Genomic DNA, 23,303 nt, shown 5'->3' with positions numbered 1-23,303 from the left:
CGTTAGCACTTTAATTAATACTAAGTACCTCTATCACAACTAAATACCCACGGAAGAACGAAGATGAGCGGAGGTGACATTAGGCAGGTAGTAAACGGGCGAGTTCTTAGGAAGGCGTAAAATGACTTAGTACGTTACTTACTGTAGAGTAGTTATATACTCTTTCGTCGTAAGTTTTTATTATATTAAGTACTAGCCGTTTTCCCGCGGTTTCACCCGCGTCCCTTGGGAGCTACTGCCCGCACCGGGATAAAATATAGCCTATGTTAATCGCAGATAATATAGCTTTCTAATGGTGAAAGAATATTCAAAATCGGTCCAGTAGTTTTGAGTTTATCCATTACAACCAAACAAACAAACAAAGTTTTCCTCTTTATAATATTAGTATTACTGGTCGGAAAAAATATTTAAACATTAAATAGAATAGGTTTTTATATTGAAGTTGTCACTTCTCTGCCATCAGTCAATAAACGTATAGTTAACGTTCTATTTAATGTTTTCATTGAAATATCCTGAAGATCCCCGGTCCCGAGCGCGCATTGCGCTACATTACTCGTCCCCCGAACATCGGAGGAGATCCTTTTCTCGGCATCTCCGCTTGTCATTTTGTTCTCCCTGTAGGATCCCAATAATAGATGCTAATTGAATAAATTATCGTGACGTCACAATCGTTATGCAAACGTCATTAGATTACATAACGATTAAGGAAAAATACATGGTGTGCTTGAAGGTTAATGGTACTACAGGATGGTATTTGTCAAGACAGAGGTAAACTGTCCTATTGAGATACATGTAATTATTCTTAAGTAAGGTAAATATATACAGATCAAATAATGTCATAACGGATGTATTATGTAAAACTATAAATCATTTTGCAAGTAAAAGTTGTTTGCATTTGGAAAAACGTAACGCTTTTGATAGGTGAACTCCTTTGATAAAAGCAAGTTACTTTTCAGGAAGGCGTAAAAGTAAAAAAAATCTTATGTAATAAAATTATGTTCTACGCAGCTAGCTGTTCTCCTAAGAGAGAAAAACCACCATGGCCGATAATGGACACACGATAGACTTCATTATTCTTATAGATAATTGATAATCGCATGTTATAGCTACAATTTATAATTTAAATCAATTCACACTTACAACCTTTATAATTTCCTGTATCATTTAACAATTTATGTCCTTATAGAAGTTTTATGTTCATATAGAATTACACAATTGACATAGAAGACGCTGACCATATTACAGTTTATGGCTTATTGCTACTGCATATAATATGGTGCACAGAAGGCCAGTTTAGCAAGACCTATCACCACTTGTCAGTTGAAGGACCAGACAGGTCATCTTATATTGGTTACTGATAGAGATTGATGGCGTGTTCTTACACGGTCGTATTGAATGTAACAGCTGCTGTGGTATAATTTAGTGTTGGTTTCCTTGAGATTGAAGGGGTCCTAGCAGCAACTTATCGAAATAATCTTGTGGTATTTCTATCGGATTATATTCTATTGCCATATTTATGGATATTCATGACAATTTCTAGAGAGATGTAACAAACAACAGTGCGCAATAAACCTAACCTAATAAATCATATATCTGTATATTTTGCGTTACATACGATCGTAAAAGCATCGGTAGATGATTAATATTATAGTAAAAACAATAAACAAATATGTGGGTTATTAATATTCCGATTATTAGAATACACATAAAACAGATAAAAATCGCATATAAAATGAGGCGGGAAGAGTAGATTTTCATATTATGGAAAATATTTCAAAGCTTAACGATGTTCTGTTTAAAAATAATTATTTTGGTGATTTTAGTATATTTTAATTTGGGTGAGTGGTGTTATATACTCCGGAAAGACTCTAGTATTTAACGTGTATTTATATTCATATGTACGCGTAGTTGTTTCACGTGGTTTCTCCCGCTTTTCGTGGACCTAAAATTCCTCAACTAAAATAATCTCAACAGTGAAAGAAATCTTCAAATTGGTTCAGTAGTTTCAAATCATTCTCTTTTATTATTGAAAGTTTTTGTTTTTGTTCCAGTATCTCCATTCGACTTCAACTTCCCAAGTATTCCAAAAGTCGAAGAGTTTCAGCTTGATTCAGTTCCCTATGATAACAGGATCGTTGGGGGTCACGAAGCAAGTATAGAAGACTTTCCTCATCAAGTGTCTTTCACGGTGAAGAACTCCTATCTTTGTGGGGGCTTCATCGTCAGCGAGAACTATATCCTGACAGCAGCCCAATGTGTGATGAGGTAAGAGTCATTTTTAAATCTCTAGAAAATTTGATGAAAAGTATCAATTTCACCTTAATTACCTATGCAATAAAGCTGGCGTTACCCTAATTTCCAGGTCTTTTTGTCTAAGCTTACTTTCGGAATGCATCGAGAAACACCAAATAAAATGTTGAGTTTCGAGTATTGGAGGTTTTAACATATAGATATGACAAATATCGTTTTCGTGACAATACGCTTAAGTTAGGGGCGTTCGAAAGCGTCAAAGTAACCTACCAAGATATACCTACAACAAAAACCGTGTTTAACCTTTCAGAGTACACCCAAGCGAAGTGGTCCTTCGAGCAGGCAGTACCAATAGGAAGAATGGTACCATCATTCCCATAGCTGAACTCATTCCACACCCTGAGTTTGACGACCCAGCAATTGACAAGGACGTAGCCTTGATGAGGACTGTTAATCCTATAAAGTATACTGATACTATACAACCAGTGAAGTTACCGGAATTGAATAGAACTATGGTCAGTGATACTATGGTTCAGGTTAGCGGATGGGGCAGAACGGAGGTACGCAAAATTATAAAAATCTTTCCTTTGTTTCAAATTTCTAAAAAAATAAAAACTGTGTCTGTTTAGTCTGGCTTATGGAAAGTGGATTAATAAATAAAAAAAAATGTTACTAGTAAATTGTGTGTGATAGTAAAATTGGATATAAAACGACAGCAATTTGGAGAAAAAATTGCAATATTGAGAAAATTATGGCTTGCTAACACTTTAAGTGACCGAATTTTCATTTTGGTCAAAAGTAAGCATTGCCATTCAACGTGACATTGCTGCCAGCTTCTTAGGTACACTCCCGGTGGCCAGAGATGAGGAGGAGTTTTTATATGCAAATTTTTTATTGTTTATTATTGTTACCGTAAATAATTTCAGTTAAGATTGTAAGGATTATACAATGTGTATTATAATAATGTAGGATACAAAAGTACGAACTTAATATCTCAATTTCTTGGGTTTTTATATTTCAGGCAGGAAACAGTTCAGTTCCTGAGAATCTGATGGCCGTGGAGATGTATGTGGTGGCTCGTTATAAATGCCAGTTGGTGTACAATGATCTGCTGACTGACAATGAGTGGTGCGCAGGGAATTTCTTCTTCGGTCGCCAAGGAATTTGTTGGGTACAATCTTGATAATTGTGTCTACTTTGTAATTAAGCGAGTAGCTGGGATGATAAGAAATTTGCGGGAAACCGATGCTTAAACCTTAATGGCCTTACTACAAAAACTTTAACTCCTGTTTCACATTTGTCAAAAAAATTTGTGGCTGCAAAATGAACCATATGTCAACGTCATAATTTGACATTTTTTTAGACAAGTCTTAAACTGACGTTTAAAAGTTTTTGTGGTAAGACGGGAATAATTATTAAGACAAGTGTTTACATGTATGACATTATGTTCTTCGAGTAGCCCAGGTATTAGGCAGTCACCTTACGTAAAGCATTGATTCTCAGCTGCGTATATTTAGACTGGAAAAGCTAAGTAGATGAAGAAATTATTTTGAAAAAACCAGTCCTACAAGTTAGGATTGCTCATTGTCTAGCTAGAGCATATTGTTGTATGGGAACCAATTCAAATATTTATTTTATTTTTGACATTCAAAATTCAACTCTTTAACTGTCACGGTTCTTGAGATACAATAGGGTAGAGCGAAGTCTAAAAATGAACTATCAAGCACAATTGTTAGCTTATTAAGTGTCATCATCGTCATCATCATCAGCCTATCGCAGTCCACTGCTGGACATAGGCCTCTCCAAGTGCACGCCACTGAGTTCGATTTTCGGCTGCTCGCATCCAGCTCCTTATTAAGTGTATGTGCCAAAAACTCGTCGGCTGTTCTAGAATCCATCTCATAGTTTCATAGTCTCATAGTCTCAAACATTGCTGTAATATATTGTTTATTACACAGGGTGATTCAGGCGGTGCGGCAATACAAGACGGCCTGGCTGTGGGCATCGTGTCGTACGCGCGTGGCTGTGCCCGACCGCTCTCGCCGAGTGTGTTCACCGATGTGGCCGCGCCACCTATAAGAGAATTTATTGAACAATATACTGGCTTGTGAGAATAATAAATTGGGCAAAAATATGTTTTAATTTCATTTATTTAGCCAGCGGTTTAAAACCCGCGTCCCGTGAGAGCACACCCGTATTATCAAATCTTAGTTCCTAAGATTAGCTATTCAAGAAAACAAACAAATAAACTTTTCAGATTTGTGAAATAGGAAAAGCAATATTTAACTCATCTGTACGCAATATTATATGCAGTAACAAAGAGCTATAAAGTGTAATTAAAAAGGAACATAAATTATTAATAAGTCATACTAGTATTTTTATTTCCTAACAATTAAGGTATTTCATTTATTATGTAGATGTTAAACTGGAACACAAAACTGGTTTTCAACATCTAGGTGCAAAGTCCCTCAAACCAAAGTCCAAGTCAAAGTACCCCAATTGAAAGTCAGTAGCTGGTCACATGTTTAGAATGACGTCACCGACAAGGAAAAGTGTATAAGTTTGCAATTTCTCCCACCCGGATTTGGGATGCGTAGTCATGGTCGTGAATTACTTGTAAACTTAGAAGTAAGGTTGGGCGCACAACTGCGGGCTGCGGGTAAAAGGAATAGGCTGTAATAAATATTTGGAAGACTCAACATTTAAAAAATGTGTTCTTTTTAGATTACAAAATATCATTTTTATCTTTGTAAGACCGTCAACTTTTTATTTTATTAAAAGTTTTTTTTTATAAAAAAAAAACTAAAAAACCATTTTGTGGAATGTTCATTAGAATTTAAAATTTGTTAATTTATTTATAGGTTTTGTCAATGTAGGCAGTTAATTCTATGTATATATGTATAAAAATCGGTGTACCTAATAAAGTATATTTATCTATGTACCTATCTGTATAAATGCAAATGAATAATAACATATGTATGGGAAGTTTCAAGTGCATGACAGCACATATATACGTTAGTAAAAGCCTCGAAAGGGGCCATCGGTTGTTATTATAGGAAAAAATACTATTATGTGGGTGATTTATATGCCTTTCATTAAAATCAGCAGATAATAATCCCATATAAAATGTGTACTGAAGAATATGTTCGCATATTCTGAAAACAATTGAAAGTAGAACAATGTTTGCTTTGAAAATTATTATAGCCGTGCCTTTGTTTTTGTTGCATTATGGTGAGTAAAAGTTTTGTATGATTTTTATATGAACATTATTTGTGTCGTAAGAAATATATTATTTTTCGATTCTGGGTCTAATAAATGCTAAAATATATTTTGAAAATTTTCATACCTTATTTTCAGTATCACCACTGGGATTCAAGTTACCAACTCTTCCAGTAGTTGAAGACATAATGAACGCTCAAACAAACTACGACAACAGGATTATTGGTGGCCATGAGGCAAATATAGCAGACTATCCACATCAAGTATCCTTCATTGTGAACCAGTCCTACTTCTGTGGGGGGTTCATCGTCAGCGAGAACTATATCCTGACAGCAGGCCATTGTGCACAGAAGTAAGAAACATTTCAAAATCATTGTCATTCGCACTGTTACTTCTACTTCTTTAATATAGTTTAGGGGCAGGTTTTGGAAGCTTATAGACAAGAGATGATAAGGGATCAAATTATAGGAGTACATAAGGAAGTTCATAAGGGGAGTACATAAGGGAGATATATAAGGAAGTTTATATATAAGGGGAGTACCTACATAAAGAAGAGTATAAGGAAGTACATAAGGGGAGTATATAAGAAAGCACATAAGGAAGTTTATAGATTAGAGAAGATAATAGATTACATTATAGGAGTAGATAAGGAGGTTCATAAGGGGAGTACATAAGGAAGTACATAAGGGGAATACATAAGGAGAGCACATAAACAAGTTTATAGACAAGAGAAAATGAGGGATTATATAATAGGAGTACATAAAGAAGCTCATTCCATTTACACCTATCCAGTGCCAAGCCAATTCCTCTACATCCTTGTACGTCAGAAACACCTTCTCTTTTATTTGCTTGATCCTAGCCTCGGATGACCTAACTCCCTCTTTCCTTCGCCCTTCCCATCCATAGTGTTTTTGATAAAATTATTATAAAGTACATATAAGGTTATTATCAGCAGAAAGATTTTTTCTTAAAAAAAAGCATACCATTTTATCTTCATTTTTTACCCTGTAGCGTAGACCCAAGCACAGTGGTCCTTCGAGCGGGCAGTACTAACAGGAAGAATGGCACCATCATACCCATAGCTGAAGTTATACCACATCCAGAGTATGATGACCCTGCTTTTGACAAGGATGTAGCCGTGATGAGGACTGTGGACCCGATAGAGATGTCTGATACCATGAAACCGATTTCACTGCCGCCAAAAGGTAGAAATTTGACTGCTGGCAGTATGGTTTCAGTAAGTGGATGGGGTAAGACAAGGGTAAGTTAACTTTTTTACTAAGTAGGTAGTTCTTAATCAATTGACCTTCACACACTTAGATTTTCACTATCCTCCTTGCTATTCCTCCAAAACAAATTGGCGAGTATGAACTTTGGCTCCGCTGTAATTTTTTTCGGCAATTCCTTCGCTTGATGGATGTTTTAGACGTGGTGCAAATATTTTGCAACTCTTGGATTTCCATTACAGAATATAGCGATCTCTATTCCGGAGAATCTGAGGGCCGTTGATATCCCAGTGATAGCACACCAGAAATGCGAACAGGCGTACAGTGATGTGCTTACTGACAACGAGTGGTGTGGAGGCAACTACTATCTGGGAGGCAAAGGAACCTGTCAGGTGCGTTCAGTTCGTTTAAAATATTTCGTATCTTCTTATTAAAATGTATGTCATGTTTGTGGCGCAAAATTTACTAAAACAAAGCGGAGTGGAGATGTTTTTAATGGATGGAAACCAGATGCTTGAGTAACGAAATTCTATTGGGTGTTTAAAAACTTATCCACTTTGTTCCGTTTTGGCTGTCTGTGCCGACTTTTGGTGCCCAGGTTGGAGTATAGACAGGAATTCAATCGTATGTCCGCAACCCGTTTCTAAGCTATTAACATACAACGTTCAAAATCTTAATTTTAAATGTGAGATAATAAAGGGTTAAACATCCCAAGATTTTTTATTTTGATTTCTGATTGTTTATATTTTGTTTTTTGTTTCTACACAGGGTGACTCCGGTGGCGCGGCTATACAAGACGGCATGGCTGTGGGCATTGTGTCGTATGGTCGCTTATGTGGCCAGCCAATGGCACCAAGCGTCTTTGCCGATATCGCCGCACCTCCTATAAGGGATTTTATCGCCAATCAAACTGGATTGTGAGAAGAGATAGGAAAATGAGCTGAAATATGTAGGTTTAAAAATTGTTTATGGGTAACTATAAAGGTAATGAATAGGTAACTGTATAGGTAATAGGTAATACTTGTTTTAGATTAAGGATTAAGGACTACTCGAGTGCCACAGTACAAAGATGTATGAATGTATATACATATGTAGTCTTATGTAGTGGTCAGCGATTTTAAAATGAATACGGTTTCTCATTGATGTTAAAAAATACAAAAAAATACCATATACACACGCCAGGATTAAAATATACTTACGATGAAAGATGTTTTTTCTTGTTTCGAACGCGAGAGTTTCCGCAGATCCTCTAAAAATAAAATTCTATTGCTTCATGAATAGGGCCATCATTGTTTGATTAAATAGATTTTAAACGAAGGAAAAAAAGCAAAACTACTTTTTAATGTTCTGCAGTTAGATGCATTTTTACAGTAATCTGATTTGTTCATATTTTTTCTTAGAAATTACTATTTTCAGCAAACTGTGTGTTACCTAAAAATGTTACAAAACAACATTTTCGTAAAAGCACTTAACTTAAAAGTTCAAAGGAAAAAGTTTGACCACACCATAATACGATTTGTCGCCAGTGTGCGCTAAGCGTAAGGTATGTTCCGTATGCAAGGCACGCCATTCGTGGATCGGCAGTTGTTTAAATTATTTATTAGGGTAACGGTAACTACTTGTCTTGAGCGTGACTCACTTGCGACTAATTTGTCGCACGTTAGCAGGTGTTTAAATATAGTATGGTTAGTCTACAGAGAGTATTTGAGAACTATCTGGAGTATTTTCCATTGATTATGTTTATAAGCAATACTAAGAACATTGGCCCTACTTGAAAATTGAAAAACAAGATAAGGATTTGTAAATATGGCCTAGTATGGTTTGGTAATCAATGACATAATTATTATGTACTTCCATTTTATTTATTTCAACACTGACAAGTTACACATTTTTGCAAATTAAAGATACCTATTTTTTTTTGATAAGAAAGACAGGCCTCCTGTTACATACTGTAAGAATTTATTATATAAGCTAATTATTATTCTAAATGCGACAAATCGACACGACTAGTCGCAAGTGTATCCCCTTACTACACAGCTAGTACATTAGGCAGAGCACATACGTTTACCAAAGCCCCGAAGGTTATCACTATCTAGTATTATGACAGAAAAATCCAATTAAACTATATGTGGGTGATTTGTATACTGTACTAATGAATAGATAAAATTGTCATATAAAACGTGTAGTGAACCGTTAGCCCTTATTTTGTGTAAAATTTACGAAGCGCTAACAATGTTAGGATTGAAAATAATTTTGGTGTTGACGGTGAATGTTTTTAATTTAGGTAAGTGTATTTTTTGAAATTTATTTTTGAATTTTAATCGACATTGATCTAGTTTTTATATATACTTAAGTTAAATAGAATTACTTTTAAAGATCTTCTTATCGAATAGAACTTTTAACCGTTAGTCTGCTTAAAGTCCGACCGATCCAATTTACTTTTAATTTGATTGGTTTAGCAAAGTTTAAAGTATTGTAGAGCCCAGTGAGATTGATTTACCAAAAACTGTATGGATAATTGATAAACGTTTATACCAATACATATTACACCACTTATGTTATTCGGACTAAAAATTAATCATCGAATTCTTAGTTAGAAGTAATACTTCATATACCTAAGTTTTATTGTGCCAGTAGAACGATAAGTTTTCCAATAAGACCAAAGTCGGTGCTTTTATTCTGGTTCCAAAAAGTTTTTTGATCAATTCTTATCCATATGGGACCAAATTCTAAGTGATTGAGATAAAATAGTCGAAAGAAAAGTTCTGACTTTTTTTGGCGTGTCTTTCAACAATACCAATAGGGTATGTGGAGTAGTTTTAATATTGTTGTATTAAGATCAATCAAATGCAACAAAACAACAAAACAAAATGCAATGCAACAAGGTAACAAAATAACCTGAAACGTATCATTAGTAATTTGTAATTTAACAAAATTAAATGTTACAGTTTCATGCTTCTTTTATAGTGAGAGATTTATTCAAGGCAATGTTAAAGACTTACTTGACCTTCCTCAAAGGAGACATAGTTCATGACAACGGCCCAAACATACTTCAACCGTATGCTTGGTGAACTAAACGGTCGACTACAACTGCATAAATTAATGAACGATATTATCTTTATGACAAAATCCGTTAATTTAATAACCATCGAATCATACTAAAAATATTCGCCAATACCAAAATGGCAGATGGAGAACTCTGACAATAGGCTTAGGGAAATCTTTTAACCAAGTATTTTAATCGTGTTACTGGGGAGTTGGTTGCCTTTTTTGCGAATGAAAGCTGAAAGCCGCTTATATAAAGTTATTCTGAAATTTTTAGGTGATGTTTTTATATTGGCTGGCGTTAAAAATCACAGGTTTGATTTGTTTTGATGGGTTTGATTTATTGTATTATGGTGTTAGAATGTCACGTTTGTTCTTCCTGAATTTCCTGAAAAATGTTTAGTCCTATGTGAGTAAATCTATTAGGTATGTAGAGGTATATACCAGAAATCTGAGTCATTATCCAGAAGCAGCTCTTCAATCTGTACTGTTCGTAAAATAGTCGTCCATCATTTGTAATAATTGTTTAAGTACAGACAGTATTTGCTTAGAAGATCTGATATATAAAATGCCTGAGAACCTGTGCTGCGAGCAAAAAAATCATCATCTTCATAACGTTTTTCTTCTCTTCCAGTATCACCATTCGACTTCGACTTCCCAAATCTGCCGACAGTAGAAGACCTGCTATATGGTCCGGAGCCCTTCGACAATAGGATCGTAGGAGGAAAGAATGCGAGCATTGACGACCATCCGTACCAAGTGTCTTTTATAGTGAACAACTCTTACTTTTGTGGCGGATTCATCGTTAGTGAGAATTATATAATCACAGCAGGACATTGTGCGCAGAAGTAAGTATAGTTTTACTTTATGCATGTTTTGAGTTCAAATCTATAAATTAAACTGTAACTGTGTACACCTTTGGGAAGTTATTTTAATTTTGATCCATGTTCATCACCAGCTGTTTTCATCGAGGAAGGCTCTAGCCTACTACTACGGTTTAAGCTAGTTTAGGATATACTAATGTACTTCCAAAATTATAGGAGTTCAAATCATCTTGGTTGACTTTTCAACAACTATAGGTAGTCACGTGCAAAAATTATGTACTGTGTTGACTATAATTTTATGTTTCTGCATAATTACTGTTCGATGTTTATCCATACACGGGTGTAATTTATAGATGAAACTATAATTAAATACATTGATAGAAATCTATTCAATGTAACTTGTCTTCATAATCAAAAGCATCAATTGAATCCATATTTTTCACTTTTAATCCCATAGTTCATAATCGTTTTATAGGTATCGAACATGGAAAGTCATTAAATCTGTAATATTAATACTTTGTATCCAAATTGTCATTTATTTTTAATAGTACACAGTTTATTGGAAGTTATTAATCATTAATTAACAGTAATATGGAATCAACAATTGCTAATTAACCCTTAATTTGGAAATGTATCTTTAAAGATACAACAACTTTAAAAAAATCTGTAACATTAAATAATTGTGTTTTTTTGAATCGATCGATTTAATTATAAAGTTTGACTCATGACATCACTAGGAAAAGTAAGTCTATTGCATTTTCAACAACTGGACATCCCGATTTACGTCAACCTGAAAAAATGACGGTCGCGAAGAACAACAAAGCTGTAAGTTTTATTGATTTTTATTATTTTTTATATGTGATGATGTCAGGTTCTTACTATTTTATGTGTGTAACGTAATATACTAACGATTTAGCTGAAATAATGGCATAGAAATGTATTTATCGAGCCATGACAAGGTGTCAAACCTCAATGTATCTTTAAAGATACTTTGCTCAAATGTCGACTATACAACATTGTATCTTTAAAGACACATTGCCAAAAGTTAACCTATTATCGCACGTTAAAATTCTCGTAATTTTATATAAAAAATATTAACTACACGCATGTGAGACCCTACAGCATGTAAGGTTCCGTAGGATAAAATTAATTTTTATTAAGATTTTTTTTTTGCATAATTTTTGACATAATTTCATATAAACAGGTCAGTGTTCAGTTTGCTTGGGTTTGGTTTGGTTGCATGTGCAATTTTTTTGTTCGTAGGTATTAAAACGAGCAAGATCAAAGCGCATTCTAGCGTTGATTCCTGCAGGAAATGCACGATCGGACGACAGTGACACAACAGACAATGAGGAAGATAACACAGCCAGTGACACAACATTGCCAGTTTATGGAATACAACATGATTCTTATAGTAGTTCCTCAACACCTTCACTGGATTCGGATAAAATATAATGTGAGATTATGTCTAACTAAACAACGGAACTGTTTTTACGATTTTCATGTAAAAAAATAAATTTTCTTACCAATTAACTATTTTATTTTATAACCCCGATTTGGTAATGTATCCTTTTGGATACACTATCGAAAAACTATACCTTCCTCCGTATTTGGCAATGTGTAAAATAAGATACATATTATTTCAGCACAATTACTGAAAAAAAAATTTTTTGAATATTTTTCTCTATTTCCTTATACCTCAAATAATTAGACTACAGTATTTTTTTTATAAAATTTGATAAAGATTATGCTTGCCAAATTAAGGGTTAAGTTCTTGAATTGAAATTGACTGTTGTATCTGTTGTCTTTCAATACTTTCCATTATTTTATTATAGACACGACCATTACACCTGTACTGGGATTCTATAAAACTCGATCAACAACTCGCATTTCACTTCGATTCGTAATGTCATTTCAAACTTTAGGGGAGGTAGGGGAGGGATGGGCACTTTTTCACAATTTATTACATAAAAAATCAGATTTTACAGATCATTATCAACTTTTATTGCCATTTCTTATATTCGGCTAGATATAATGAAAGAGCTTTCCTAAAAATTACAATCAGTTTCAACATTACGAGATATTTAAACGGTTTTATTTAGCTCACCCCGTTTGTTTTATTATTTATTCTTGGATCAAATTTAGTAATTCAAATTTCACCCTCTTCCTGTCAACCGATTGGTCTGAAATTTTGTATACACCTTTAATTAAATCCAATATGGCCGCCGGCACAAAATGGCACAGCCCCTTGCTTTGCCTTTCTTGCTGATTTTGAGGAAACCTTATATATTTTTTTACTACGGCCGGATTGTTCAGAGCTTCCACTACTTCATTTATGCAACGAGATGCAGACGGTTGCGATAAATAAGTTCTGATGCCCTCTTTAATAACCTTCTGGTAACTGCCACTAGCCAAGAATGATAAAGTACATAGTATCTGTGAAACAATAAATCAATAAAAAATGTAATACCTACTTTATCTGGATTTAGTGAAAACAAAATTGAGACCAATTTGGTTATTTTCATGCTTAAGAGAATACCAATATTATAACTGAAGTACAGAGGCTTTTGAAAACATATCAGCTGGCGGGGAAACCACATAAAGGGAATACTCCTTATTAAGAACTAAGTGTTTTTCTTATTATTGTGTGCTTGATTACAATTTTTCAACTATAAACTGTGTCAATACTTACTTTTACACGAGTTGTAAGTCCTTTGCCTCGACGTTTTGTGGGCTTTATCAGGGGCAGTAAATCAGACTCCAGTTGGTCAATTAGCTCCTTTGACAATCTATATATGCTCACATAGTCATCATCGCGAGTTAATAAAGGTAAACTACGAATTCTAGCAGATTGTTGACGCTTTTCTAAATTATCTAAAGCATGAGCTTCTTCTAATAAAGATTTAAGCAAAAACATTCTAGCCATCGTTAAATGTAGGCACTTAATCACTTTAAAACACTTAGAACTTTATTTAAACACTATTTTAAATATAATAGTCTCTAGATCAAGTTGGCAACGGTACCTGAAACAAGATTCTATAAAGGATTTTTCGCGCAGATTTATAACCTCACAAATTTTCACTGACGAAGAAGAGCAAAAATTTACAAATTATACATTACATGGTATGTCCAAGCCTCCCTACCATAGAGAGCATTGGACACTTTTGACTTAGTTTATGAAAAAAAAATCGGTAAAAAAACTTTTAAGTTAAACGGTTTTATCTTATGTGCACTGAAAACTAGAAAATAAAAAATAGTTACTTACCTGTCAACCTACGTAGGTGGTCCCGGTCATATTAGACTAAAATAAAAACGTGGGGCCCATTAACTATTGCTGTAGTACTCTCTTCTAAAGGTATAATAGGTGTGGATTGCATCGACTTACTATAATTGTAACTGGAGATTTTGACAATCAATAATTAATAATAGAAAATACACATACCTTTCATTAGTTTTCTCTTTATAACGATCCGAAACCGCAACAAAATATTTAAGTACTTTTACGAGTGTTTGTTCTTGACATCTCACAGAAATGACAGATAGTCTATGGATGAACACCGTTACCAGTCGGTAACGTAAACTACCCAATTAAAAAAAAACAAAACTATGATCAGAAATCAGAATAAAAGGACCCCTTTATTCTGATTTGATCATGTCTCCCAACTGCCCATCTCTCCCTACCTCCCTATAGATAGACAGATTTTGACAAATCTGTCAAAATCTCGACTTTGATTTAGTTCAACTTGTCAACACGCTCGATAGTGAAGCGCTAGTGTAGTTTGACAATGTCAATCACGAAACTTTAAGGTAGAATTCCGTGGGTCGCGATTGTCGCAGCCGCGCGCGACAAAAGTCAACCTATGAAAATGTATGGCACCGCTGCCGAGGGCTGCGACAGTCGCGCGCGGACGACGAATTTCGTGAGCCGCTCGCGGCCGTACGCTTCTCAACATGGTCTAGCGCTTAATAACATCTATAGAATTTTAGTAAAACCAGAATTAAATTTTTGACAATGCCGCGAGCAGCTTACGAAATTCGTCGGCCGCGCGCGACTGTCACGGGCCTCGACAACGGTGCCATACATTTTCAAAGGTTGACTATTGTCGCGTCCACGGAATTCTACCTTTAGATCGAAGTCGAAGTGAGAGTGATGTCGAAGTGAGTTGTGATATTTTATAGAATCGACATGCTGTTCGTCTATAGATAGATTAGATTATTCTGTATGTATAGGCACCTATATATTTGTAGTTAAGTAAAAGGGAGATTTCAGTGAATTTATTCATAAATTGAAATCACGTTTCTACCTTACAGCGTAGACCCAAGCACAGTAGTCCTCCGAGCCGGCAGCACATACAGGAAGAATGGTACCATCATACCCATAGCTGAAGTTATACCACACCCAGAGTATGACAACCCAAGGTTTGACAAGGATGTAGCCGTGATGAAGACTGTTAACCCCATAGAGTTTACAGACACCATACAGCCGGTGAAATTGCCGAAAAAAGGGAGAAAGTTGAAAGATAATTCTATGATTATGGTCAGCGGATGGGGTAGGACAGAGGTAAGTTATTAATATCGTTGTGAAATAAGCTTTTCAATGTTGGCAGAAAGAGTTGAAAGAAAATTTTCCGATGTTTCTGTTATATGAATCTGTGCATTTGTGTGTATAAATTTATTGGATACTAGCCGTTTTTCCGCGGTTTCACCTGCGTTCCGGGATAAAATATAGCCTATGCTACTCTGGAAGAGTGTAGCTTTCTAACAGTGAAGAATTTTTCAATTCGGTTCATTCGTTTCAGAGCCAAACAAACAAACAAAAAAATGTTTCCTCTTTATTATATTAGTATAGATTAAGCAAATTGTGAAAAAGGCAAAAAGCTTAATTTTTTACTTCAACAAACAAAACTCACTTTGAATGGAATACATGGAAGCGTTGCCTCACAGTTTTTTTAGATAATGTATGCATGATCACGCGTCCTGTTATTAGCAGAGTCAAAGCTTCATCGACTCCATAATGTTACATTAGAATGTTAGAATTTTTATAAGCTTCGTTGTTTTGCAACTGTTTGAAAACATCCCAAGACATAATCGTTTGATAGACCATTGAAGCAAACAGTAGATTCTACCTCATTTATTATTTGTTTACCAATTTTTTAACTATATTTTGACAGTATCAGTGTTTTACATTATCAAGTCAGTTCCACCTTCAATCAAGTCTCCACTAAAGGTTGTCATAGAGGGAGGTAGATAGTGGGTAGAGTATTAACTCTTATAATGCTTTTCCAGCAAGGAGCGAGTTCCATCCCCGAGAGTCTGATGGATGTGGAGATCCCCGTGGTGCCGTACTGGCAATGTTTCGCTGTGTACTTCACTGTACTGACCAGAAACATGTGGTGTGGAGGCAACTTCGTTTTGGGCGGCCAAGGGACTTGTCAGGTACGATCAATTTATTAAAACTCTTCTTTCTTGCTTGTAGAAAATTATTTTTAGTACTAAAATATGAAAAAAATTACCTACAAACTTCCGAATTGAGAACCTCTACCTTTTTAGGAAGTCGGTTAAAAAAGTTGCGAAAAGTATCGGAGGTTTTCCTGTTAGATGAATAGGCTTTCAAAAATAGCATTTTATCGTATGTTACAAGCACGTTCCAGTGAACTGCACCTTTCATTTGTTTTTCCTACAGGGTGACTCCGGCGGTGCAGCAGTGCAAGACGGTCAAGCCATAGGCATCGTGTCATTCGGCCGTGGTTGTGGTCAGCAGTTCTCACCGAGCGTGTTCGCAGATATCGCCGCACCCCCTATAAGAGATTTTATCACAAAACATACTGGATTGTGAAACGTCTGGTGATCAGAAAAATAAATTGAGAAATAGGTTTTAAGTTTATTTATATCAAATATAGTAAATACTTTCGAGTATAATGATATCAATTTTCTTTTAGATTTTAATTTAACCAACATTATAATCTAGGCGTGAGCCCTTTTAACGACTACCTACTTATTGGTACAATAACTGCGGCATCCAGAGGCCAAATGTCGACAACCTTATAAGCTAAATGAAGGTATTTGTTTATATTCCTTTTTCAGGTTTCATGACTAGACTACCAATTTAATTTTGTTTTCTCATATCTAGTTGAATATATTTTAGTTATTTCGTTCGACAAGTAAATCATATTTATATAGGAAAATATGTATGTAGTTCAAGTTATTCGACCCTAACCTAGATGAGGGAATGTGTAAAAAAACGTATGTACCCGTATAGTGCAAAGGTAGTTTTCATTGATGTAAATGCATAAATTATATTATCATTTAAGGTAATAATTTTTCCTGCCTCCACAGATGAACCAAGGTTGAACGCAATTTGCTAGTAGGTATTGGCCAGTGGAACTATTGGATCGCTTTGAAAACTTCGTTCAGTTTTAGATGGCCCATTTAACGAGGAAGGCTAATTGTAAGAGGTACTTTTTGCCCTAGTACGTAGAGTAGTTGCCACGGGATTCAGGTGAAACCACTGGCGGAAGCTAGTTGTAAATATCTAGAATGACCGCTTAAATGTTTTGGATGAAATGATCAATAATTACCATGTGGATAATGCAAGTTCGTCTTTGTGTTCTTTACCTTCATTTGCAAAATCCTCTACTGCCTTGAAGAAGATAATACTTGTACCATGAACCTTGTATCATGTAACATACATAGAGTAGTTCCTCATCATCAAATCAGTTCTAATCATACATTAAGCAGGATGTTTCGGCTCTTCAAGGTAAACTAACTGCAGGTCATGATGACATGAAAGATTAATAATTGCTAGATCATGTGTATAGTTTGCAATTGTATTGGGGATCCGTATTTCTTCGTATATTGTTTTTGCTGAAAACTCATTGGACTTTGAATTAAGAACGGATTTGAGTTGAAGTAGGTATTTGTTTTTGTTGATTGCTGGTGTGGGATGATAGTCAATTGTTTTTATTTGATACGAAATTGATCAGGAATTTACGTTGAGAACATTAGATTGGTTTTGGCAAAGACGTTGAATGAATTTTATTAGTCTCTAGTAAAACTTGAAAGTTTTGGTATATTTTAACAGAAAAAAAAGTTTTATGCTAGATTCAAGCTAGAGATTGTAACTTTTTTTAGATTGTAGTATAGTAGTAGGTATTTTGAACAGAGTGAAGTAGAAAATTCTCGTCACGCATCGATGAAACTTTGTCATACTAATTTTCCGTATGTAAAATGTCCTCACAATTTATAGTTACATAATTGCAGCTTATTATCGCAATTATTACTATGGTCCAGTGAACTTCGACCAGCCAGGTATAATTAGCTAAGGCCTTGATAAAAATAGACAGAGATCATACGCAAAACACGTGGAAACATAATTATGAGATATGGCGGATATCTTTTATTGTATGCAATTTTAGTTAAGGCGGGAAAAAATAAGATTGTGAACGCCCACTTCTTGGAAACGTGTTACTAAGTAATACCTTCTTGATTTTACATAACACTGCAGATACGAAGGTAAGAAAAATAATTCCATGTTTGTGCGAATTTCATGTTAAAAATAGGAATGTTCGAAAGATTCTTCAAACTAAAGCTTCAAATTGTAAAATCTTCATATTATCATGCATTGTGTCAGTTTTGCTTGTAGCATGATAGATGTCGCTTAATAAGAGTACAGGATTATTCACCAATTGCAGCACGTCCCAAAACTAAAATAAAACTCCAAAAAAGTCAAAGCATCTTATATTAAAAATATATTTACATCTTCGAAAAATTTAAATTACAAAATAAATTAGTTTTAAAAAAATCACATTGTATTGACGATCGCCAGTATAGCGTACGTCACTCCCGAACCCATAGCTATGATGGAGAAGAATCCTATGATGACGTTCTTCCATACGACGAAGGAACAAGGCACTATGTCCCTGTTCCATCGGAATACTGTTTCGACTATGGCTGGGAGGAGAAGACCCATGACGGACAAACAGACAGCTCCTACTAACTCCATAAAGAGTTCTAGTTTTGGTACTGCGGCTGCGATGCCCACTGAAACAAAAGATGGTCGTTTAGAATTTCATAAAAAGAACAGGAGATTTAAAAAAAAAGAATTCGGTTGGTATTGATGCGGGATATTTTGCTATACGCGATTTCTAGGTTTAGCATTTCAATATTTTTTGTGGCGGATTGAAGCTTGAACATTCCCATTGTAACCCTAGCTTATATCAGAAATATCTTGCAAAGTTGAAGGTAAGGTAAGTATAAATATAAGATTCTCTTAAAAAGTTTAATTAAACTTTCTAGTAATATTTCGCTAAATTCCACAAAATACAACTAAAAAACTATCTCTGTAATAACTTCTTTGTTTTCATTCCGCTTTTAGCTCTAATTGTTCTACGCATAGTGTCTTAGATTTATAAGAGAAACGAGTCGAATTCTGCAGCTAAGAATGAATATAATGCTAAGTATCAGAGTTTACTTCTACCTAACTTCTGCATTAAGCCTGACGTTGGGGGCGTTAGTTTAATATGAGGCGTCGATTTATGTGGCCCATTTATTACCCCCGCTGTTAATGAGTTCTGAACTCACTTTATTTATGTTTGCTTGCATACAGTAATTGCTTTTATAACTTTAAAGATATCATAGGGATAGAGAGCAACGAAGATTATTTTTTAACAATTTGTCTGGTAGTCTCAAGATTATGGCGCCTACAATTTATGTGATTACTAGTGGTCAGCGGTACGCGCTTTGCTACGTATGATTAATGAAGAACCGCTCCACCAATTTTGTGCAAAATTCACATAAACCACCTGCTAAATAGTCAAAACAAAGCCTAAGCATTTGGTTTGGATAGGTGAGACTGTTGGGTGAGGTATAAAATTACAACGAAAAGTGGCATCATCATCACCCGAGCCTTTTCCCTTTTTTTTACAACGAGAAGTGGCATTAATTTTTATATATACAGATGACAACACAATTTGTAAATCTGCACAGAAAGCCTTGAAAAGTCTGCTCTGATATAAAAGCTTTTTTTATGTATGTCAGCAATGAGATATGAAAGTGACGAAAATCCCAGCTGGATTTTTCAAAAGGATATTTCGGACACGAACCTACAGTGTTTATTGACAGCATCATAATTTATGTATGGCCTTTTAACAATACTATGAGTATTGAGTTTGCTTCATCATTTCTTTTAAAAGTAGTCAGGAACCGCTAGATTATGTCTACCGTATTTACTTGCTTTAAAATTATAATAGACTAGGCGTTTTTCCATGGTTTCACCCGTGTCCCGTGGGAACTACTGCGCGTATCGGTATAAAATATGGAAAGATTGTAGCTTTCCAACAGTGAAAGAATTTTTAAAATCGGCCCAGAAGTTATCCATTATAAACAAACAAACAAAAACATTTTCTTTTCTTCTTTATAATATTAGTATTATATCTCCTATCTTATAATTAAATCTCAAAGTCTTACCTAATAGCAAACAGCCGACAAATCTGACGCCAGCCAGTCCCCACCGGCGTCCACTTAATGGTATCCTATGCTCCACTCTCCTCCAGATGACATCAATTGGTACATAGTAGACTAGGGTGAAAGACAGTAGTAATACGCAGCCTACTAGCAGCTTTGCTGTTTGTGCTAGACTGGAATAGAAGGAGGTTTTATATAAGTTCGTTAAGTAGAATATTTTATCTTCGTGAGTTAACGAAGATAAAATATTCAAAATATTCATAAATAAATAATAAATAAATAATTAAAATATTATATTATAAAATATTAAATATTATTTATATTATTATGATAAAATATTCAATATTCAAAGTATCTGAGCTCAAAGAATGAATTCCTACCAATAAACACAGCTGATATCGTAAAGAAATCTAGACTCAATTATTCAATTACCTACCTAATACAAATTGTTAATGAGCTTTGAAGTAAAATGGCGATATTACCACTATTTTTGTATACGAGATGATCAAATTATATCTGAATTAATTTGATCAGAATTTCTGTGGCTTTTGGAAAACAATGACATAATAGTAAGTGATCAATAAAACAGAGCTTTTGAACTTCTTGCATTGAAAAGTGATTTTAAGTGTGGAGGTCTATTAAAGAATCAAGATCTCTAAAATTTCACTTCAAACTTACACTTCTTCCTGCGGCAAGTTAAGCGTCAAGCTGCCTCTGACTTCATCACCGAACCTGAGGTACCCAACGAACCCCACAAAGGCGTACATGACGGCTATGACAGTGAAGGCAGCGTTGAGCACTCCTGGACAGCCGAGGAAGTCTTGAGGTTTCCTCATCTCGTTCTCAATGGGCATCACCACGCCGATGCCTTCCATTGCGAAGAGACTCGTGCTGGAAGAGAGATGAAATTTTGGTGGATTATAGAAAACTAGCTTTTGACCGCGACTTCGTTAGAGTAGAATAGTGACTTCCGGCAGATTTTTTGTTTGACCAATAGATGGCGCTATATGTTCGGAATATTTTTTTTTATTTTTATGTTTTTTTGAAATACAAACTATCCTATGTCCTTTCTCAAGTTCCAAACTATGTCTGTACCAAATTTCACACAAATCGGTTCAGTAGCTTAGGCGTGAAGAAAAGACAGACAGACAGAGTTACTTTCACATTTATAATATTAGTTAGGATTAGGATTTTAGGGGTTGTTTTGTAAGAAAGAAGGACAGCTTCTAATGATGAGTAAAAAGGCTTATTTATTTTGGGATGCCTATGGAGTTTATTTTAAAAAATATTGATGATTACTGAAAATAAAGTGCAGATTAATTTGGTACGACAAGGACGACATGTTCTACACAATTTATGATTTGGACAAATAATAAACGAAAAATGCTTTTACTCTTTTATAGTCATCAACTTTTATTAATGCCGGTAGCACACCTCCGCTGCGAAACCCAGAGGGCGAAACCGCCACAGTTTCGCTGTGAGTTGTGAGTTGTTGAGCGGCGAAACAATAGCGAAATTCCCTGCTCTAACGTACAAAACTGACTATGACGTTGTCTCTTTCTAACATGATTTCGCTCATTTGCTTAGGCGCCGTCTACATCTCCGCCCGTTGTCCGCCATTTTGGAGCGGTTCCGCGTGTATCTCGGACGGGTCTGTAGCAATCGACAATTTTTATGAGCGAAATAGGAATGAACTGTTCCAGTTTTAGGTTTCGCTCTGTTTCGCTATTATAGTTTCGCTTAAGTGTAGTACTGTTGCACAGCGAAACTCACGCAGCGGTTACGCAGCTGTTGTTTCGCAGCGGAGGTGTGCTACAGGCATAAATCATGTTCTCAGCTTTCATCGAATATAAATCACAACTAAAAGTTCTACACTAAAATGCAATAACGTTTTCATGAAAAAATGATTGCCCATTTTTGCCCGAGGTTTATTTTCTGACGCCTCTTTAAAAATAGTTTTTGTATGCATATTCCTATGTTATTTATTGGCCAATTAGGATGATATTGCTCAGATTTTTATTTACCGTCAAGAAATATTTTCTGAGGCAATTTTGAACCTTAATTTAAAATGAAGACTGGTATAATTAAGATGGAGACAATCTTTAATGATCGTTTTCAAAAAATTCAAATACAAAAGTCTTTCATATTCCTCCGTTCAAAAGTTCTTAAGGGGAAGTTCATTCAAGGCATCTTTTCTCGTAAAATTAATATTTAAGGCAGTGCTTGAGGTAAACTCGTTTCGGAAACTATCGAACAAGCGTCTAGACTCTGAATCCCGGTAAACTTGTCTAGACTGGTAAGCTATACGTGTTTTACAAATTCTCGTACCCTTACTATTGGGTTTTTATTGGGGAAGGTTTTAATAATATTTAACCTTATCCTTAGCCCCATTTTTCGCATGAAAAAAGGTTCTAAATTCAATCTCTGTCTGTGTCTGTCATTCAACTACGAGTGCCTATGCATTTTGTATAACTAGGTAATTTCCAAATGTGACTTAATTTCCGAGTTCTGTCCTTAAAGATTGGTGAAGAATTGAAATTCGAGTCTTATTAAGAATTTTACATGTAAGATGACGTCACATATAAGAGTTTAGAATAAGAAAACTTGCTGCGCCGACCCTAAAATAAAATTGGATGACGATAACGATGATAAGTCTAAAATCGAAAATATCGTGAGAACTAATAGTAACACCAGATCTCACACCTCACAGAACATTTCGTAAGCCATTTCAAATTGCTTATTTGATTATGTGGTGACAATATGCTGAAGATATTCCTCAGGTATTGTCTTTTTCAAAGTATCTCGTTTTAAGCAAATATGCACCAAGTTTTTAGACGACAACTTTTGAGACTGCATTTTGCGGTTACCCACATCATTTAACACGTTCCTTTTCAAAATATAAAACTGACTTGTTAAGAAATATGCTTTTAAAGTTTTCAATGTAAAGTTGGTTGAAAAAAAAATGTTCAGCAAATAAAAAACCAATTTCACGCAGATCATTGTTATTGGTCGTAGAGCATTTTGTAGTCAGTCCCGAAGTTAATGTAAATCAAAATATATCACACGACGTTGTATGAATTTTCTATCCAATAAGAAGGAAAACTGCCAATACTGAAATATTTGCAGTTTCTTCACGATTCATACAAAACATACCAGTGGAACTTTCGCATTCGATATTGGGAATCGTCGCCTAGTCTGAAAAGGTTATTGCTCCTTATAATCTTTATTAGAATATCAATTGACTATGTACAATTGTACATAGTCTACAAGCCTTTCG

At 35.0% G+C, this 23,303-nt stretch overlaps 4 protein-coding genes and 1 long non-coding RNA gene across 7 annotated transcripts in view; 4 read left to right on the top strand and 1 right to left on the bottom strand.

Moving 5' to 3' along the window:
• Positions 1-734: 734 nt before the first annotated feature.
• LOC110370983 (trypsin-3) lies at positions 735-4,384 on the top strand. The gene is made up of 5 exons (XM_064036622.1): positions 735-768; positions 2,052-2,265; positions 2,561-2,810; positions 3,272-3,421; positions 4,209-4,384. The coding sequence occupies exons 1-5, from the start codon at positions 735-737 to the stop codon at positions 4,359-4,361; spliced, it is 801 nt and encodes a 266-aa protein (XP_063892692.1). The 3' UTR covers positions 4,362-4,384.
• A 1,045-nt stretch (positions 4,385-5,429) lies between these two features.
• On the top strand, positions 5,430-7,616 carry LOC110370971 (trypsin 3A1). Its single transcript, XM_049840797.2, has 5 exons — positions 5,430-5,481; positions 5,608-5,821; positions 6,481-6,730; positions 6,938-7,087; positions 7,464-7,616. The coding sequence occupies exons 1-5, from the start codon at positions 5,430-5,432 to the stop codon at positions 7,614-7,616; spliced, it is 819 nt and encodes a 272-aa protein (XP_049696754.2).
• A 1,091-nt stretch (positions 7,617-8,707) lies between these two features.
• On the top strand, positions 8,708-16,448 carry LOC126054592 (trypsin-1-like). Its single transcript, XM_064036669.1, has 5 exons — positions 8,708-8,979; positions 10,375-10,588; positions 14,876-15,125; positions 15,851-16,000; positions 16,248-16,448. The coding sequence occupies exons 1-5, from the start codon at positions 8,928-8,930 to the stop codon at positions 16,398-16,400; spliced, it is 819 nt and encodes a 272-aa protein (XP_063892739.1). The 5' UTR covers positions 8,708-8,927; the 3' UTR covers positions 16,401-16,448.
• Positions 11,182-12,093, top strand: LOC126055103 (uncharacterized). The gene is made up of 2 exons (XR_007511237.2): positions 11,182-11,389; positions 11,828-12,093. It is a non-coding gene; the product is annotated as an uncharacterized LOC126055103 (long non-coding RNA).
• Positions 16,449-18,284: 1,836 nt separating the features above from the next.
• Positions 18,285-23,303, bottom strand: part of LOC110371004 (proton-coupled amino acid transporter-like protein CG1139) — a 46,197-nt gene continuing 41,178 nt past the window's right edge. For all 3 annotated transcript variants that reach the window (XM_064036658.1, XM_064036657.1, XM_064036656.1), the window contains 3 exons: positions 20,705-20,917; positions 20,030-20,199; positions 18,285-18,604 (listed from right to left, as the gene is read on the bottom strand). In XM_064036658.1, coding sequence (XP_063892728.1) covers positions 18,366-18,604; positions 20,030-20,199; positions 20,705-20,917 — 622 coding nt within the window. In that variant the 3' untranslated portion in view covers positions 18,285-18,365. The remainder of the gene's footprint in view (positions 18,605-20,029; positions 20,200-20,704; positions 20,918-23,303) is intronic.

The sequence above is a fragment of the Helicoverpa armigera genome, chromosome 10 (assembly GCF_030705265.1).
Source record: "Helicoverpa armigera isolate CAAS_96S chromosome 10, ASM3070526v1, whole genome shotgun sequence".
NCBI classification, from domain to species: Eukaryota; Metazoa; Arthropoda; class Insecta; order Lepidoptera; family Noctuidae; genus Helicoverpa; species Helicoverpa armigera.
The sequence above is the reverse complement of the archived record's forward strand: the minus strand, read 5'-3'. Positions and strand labels throughout refer to the sequence as shown.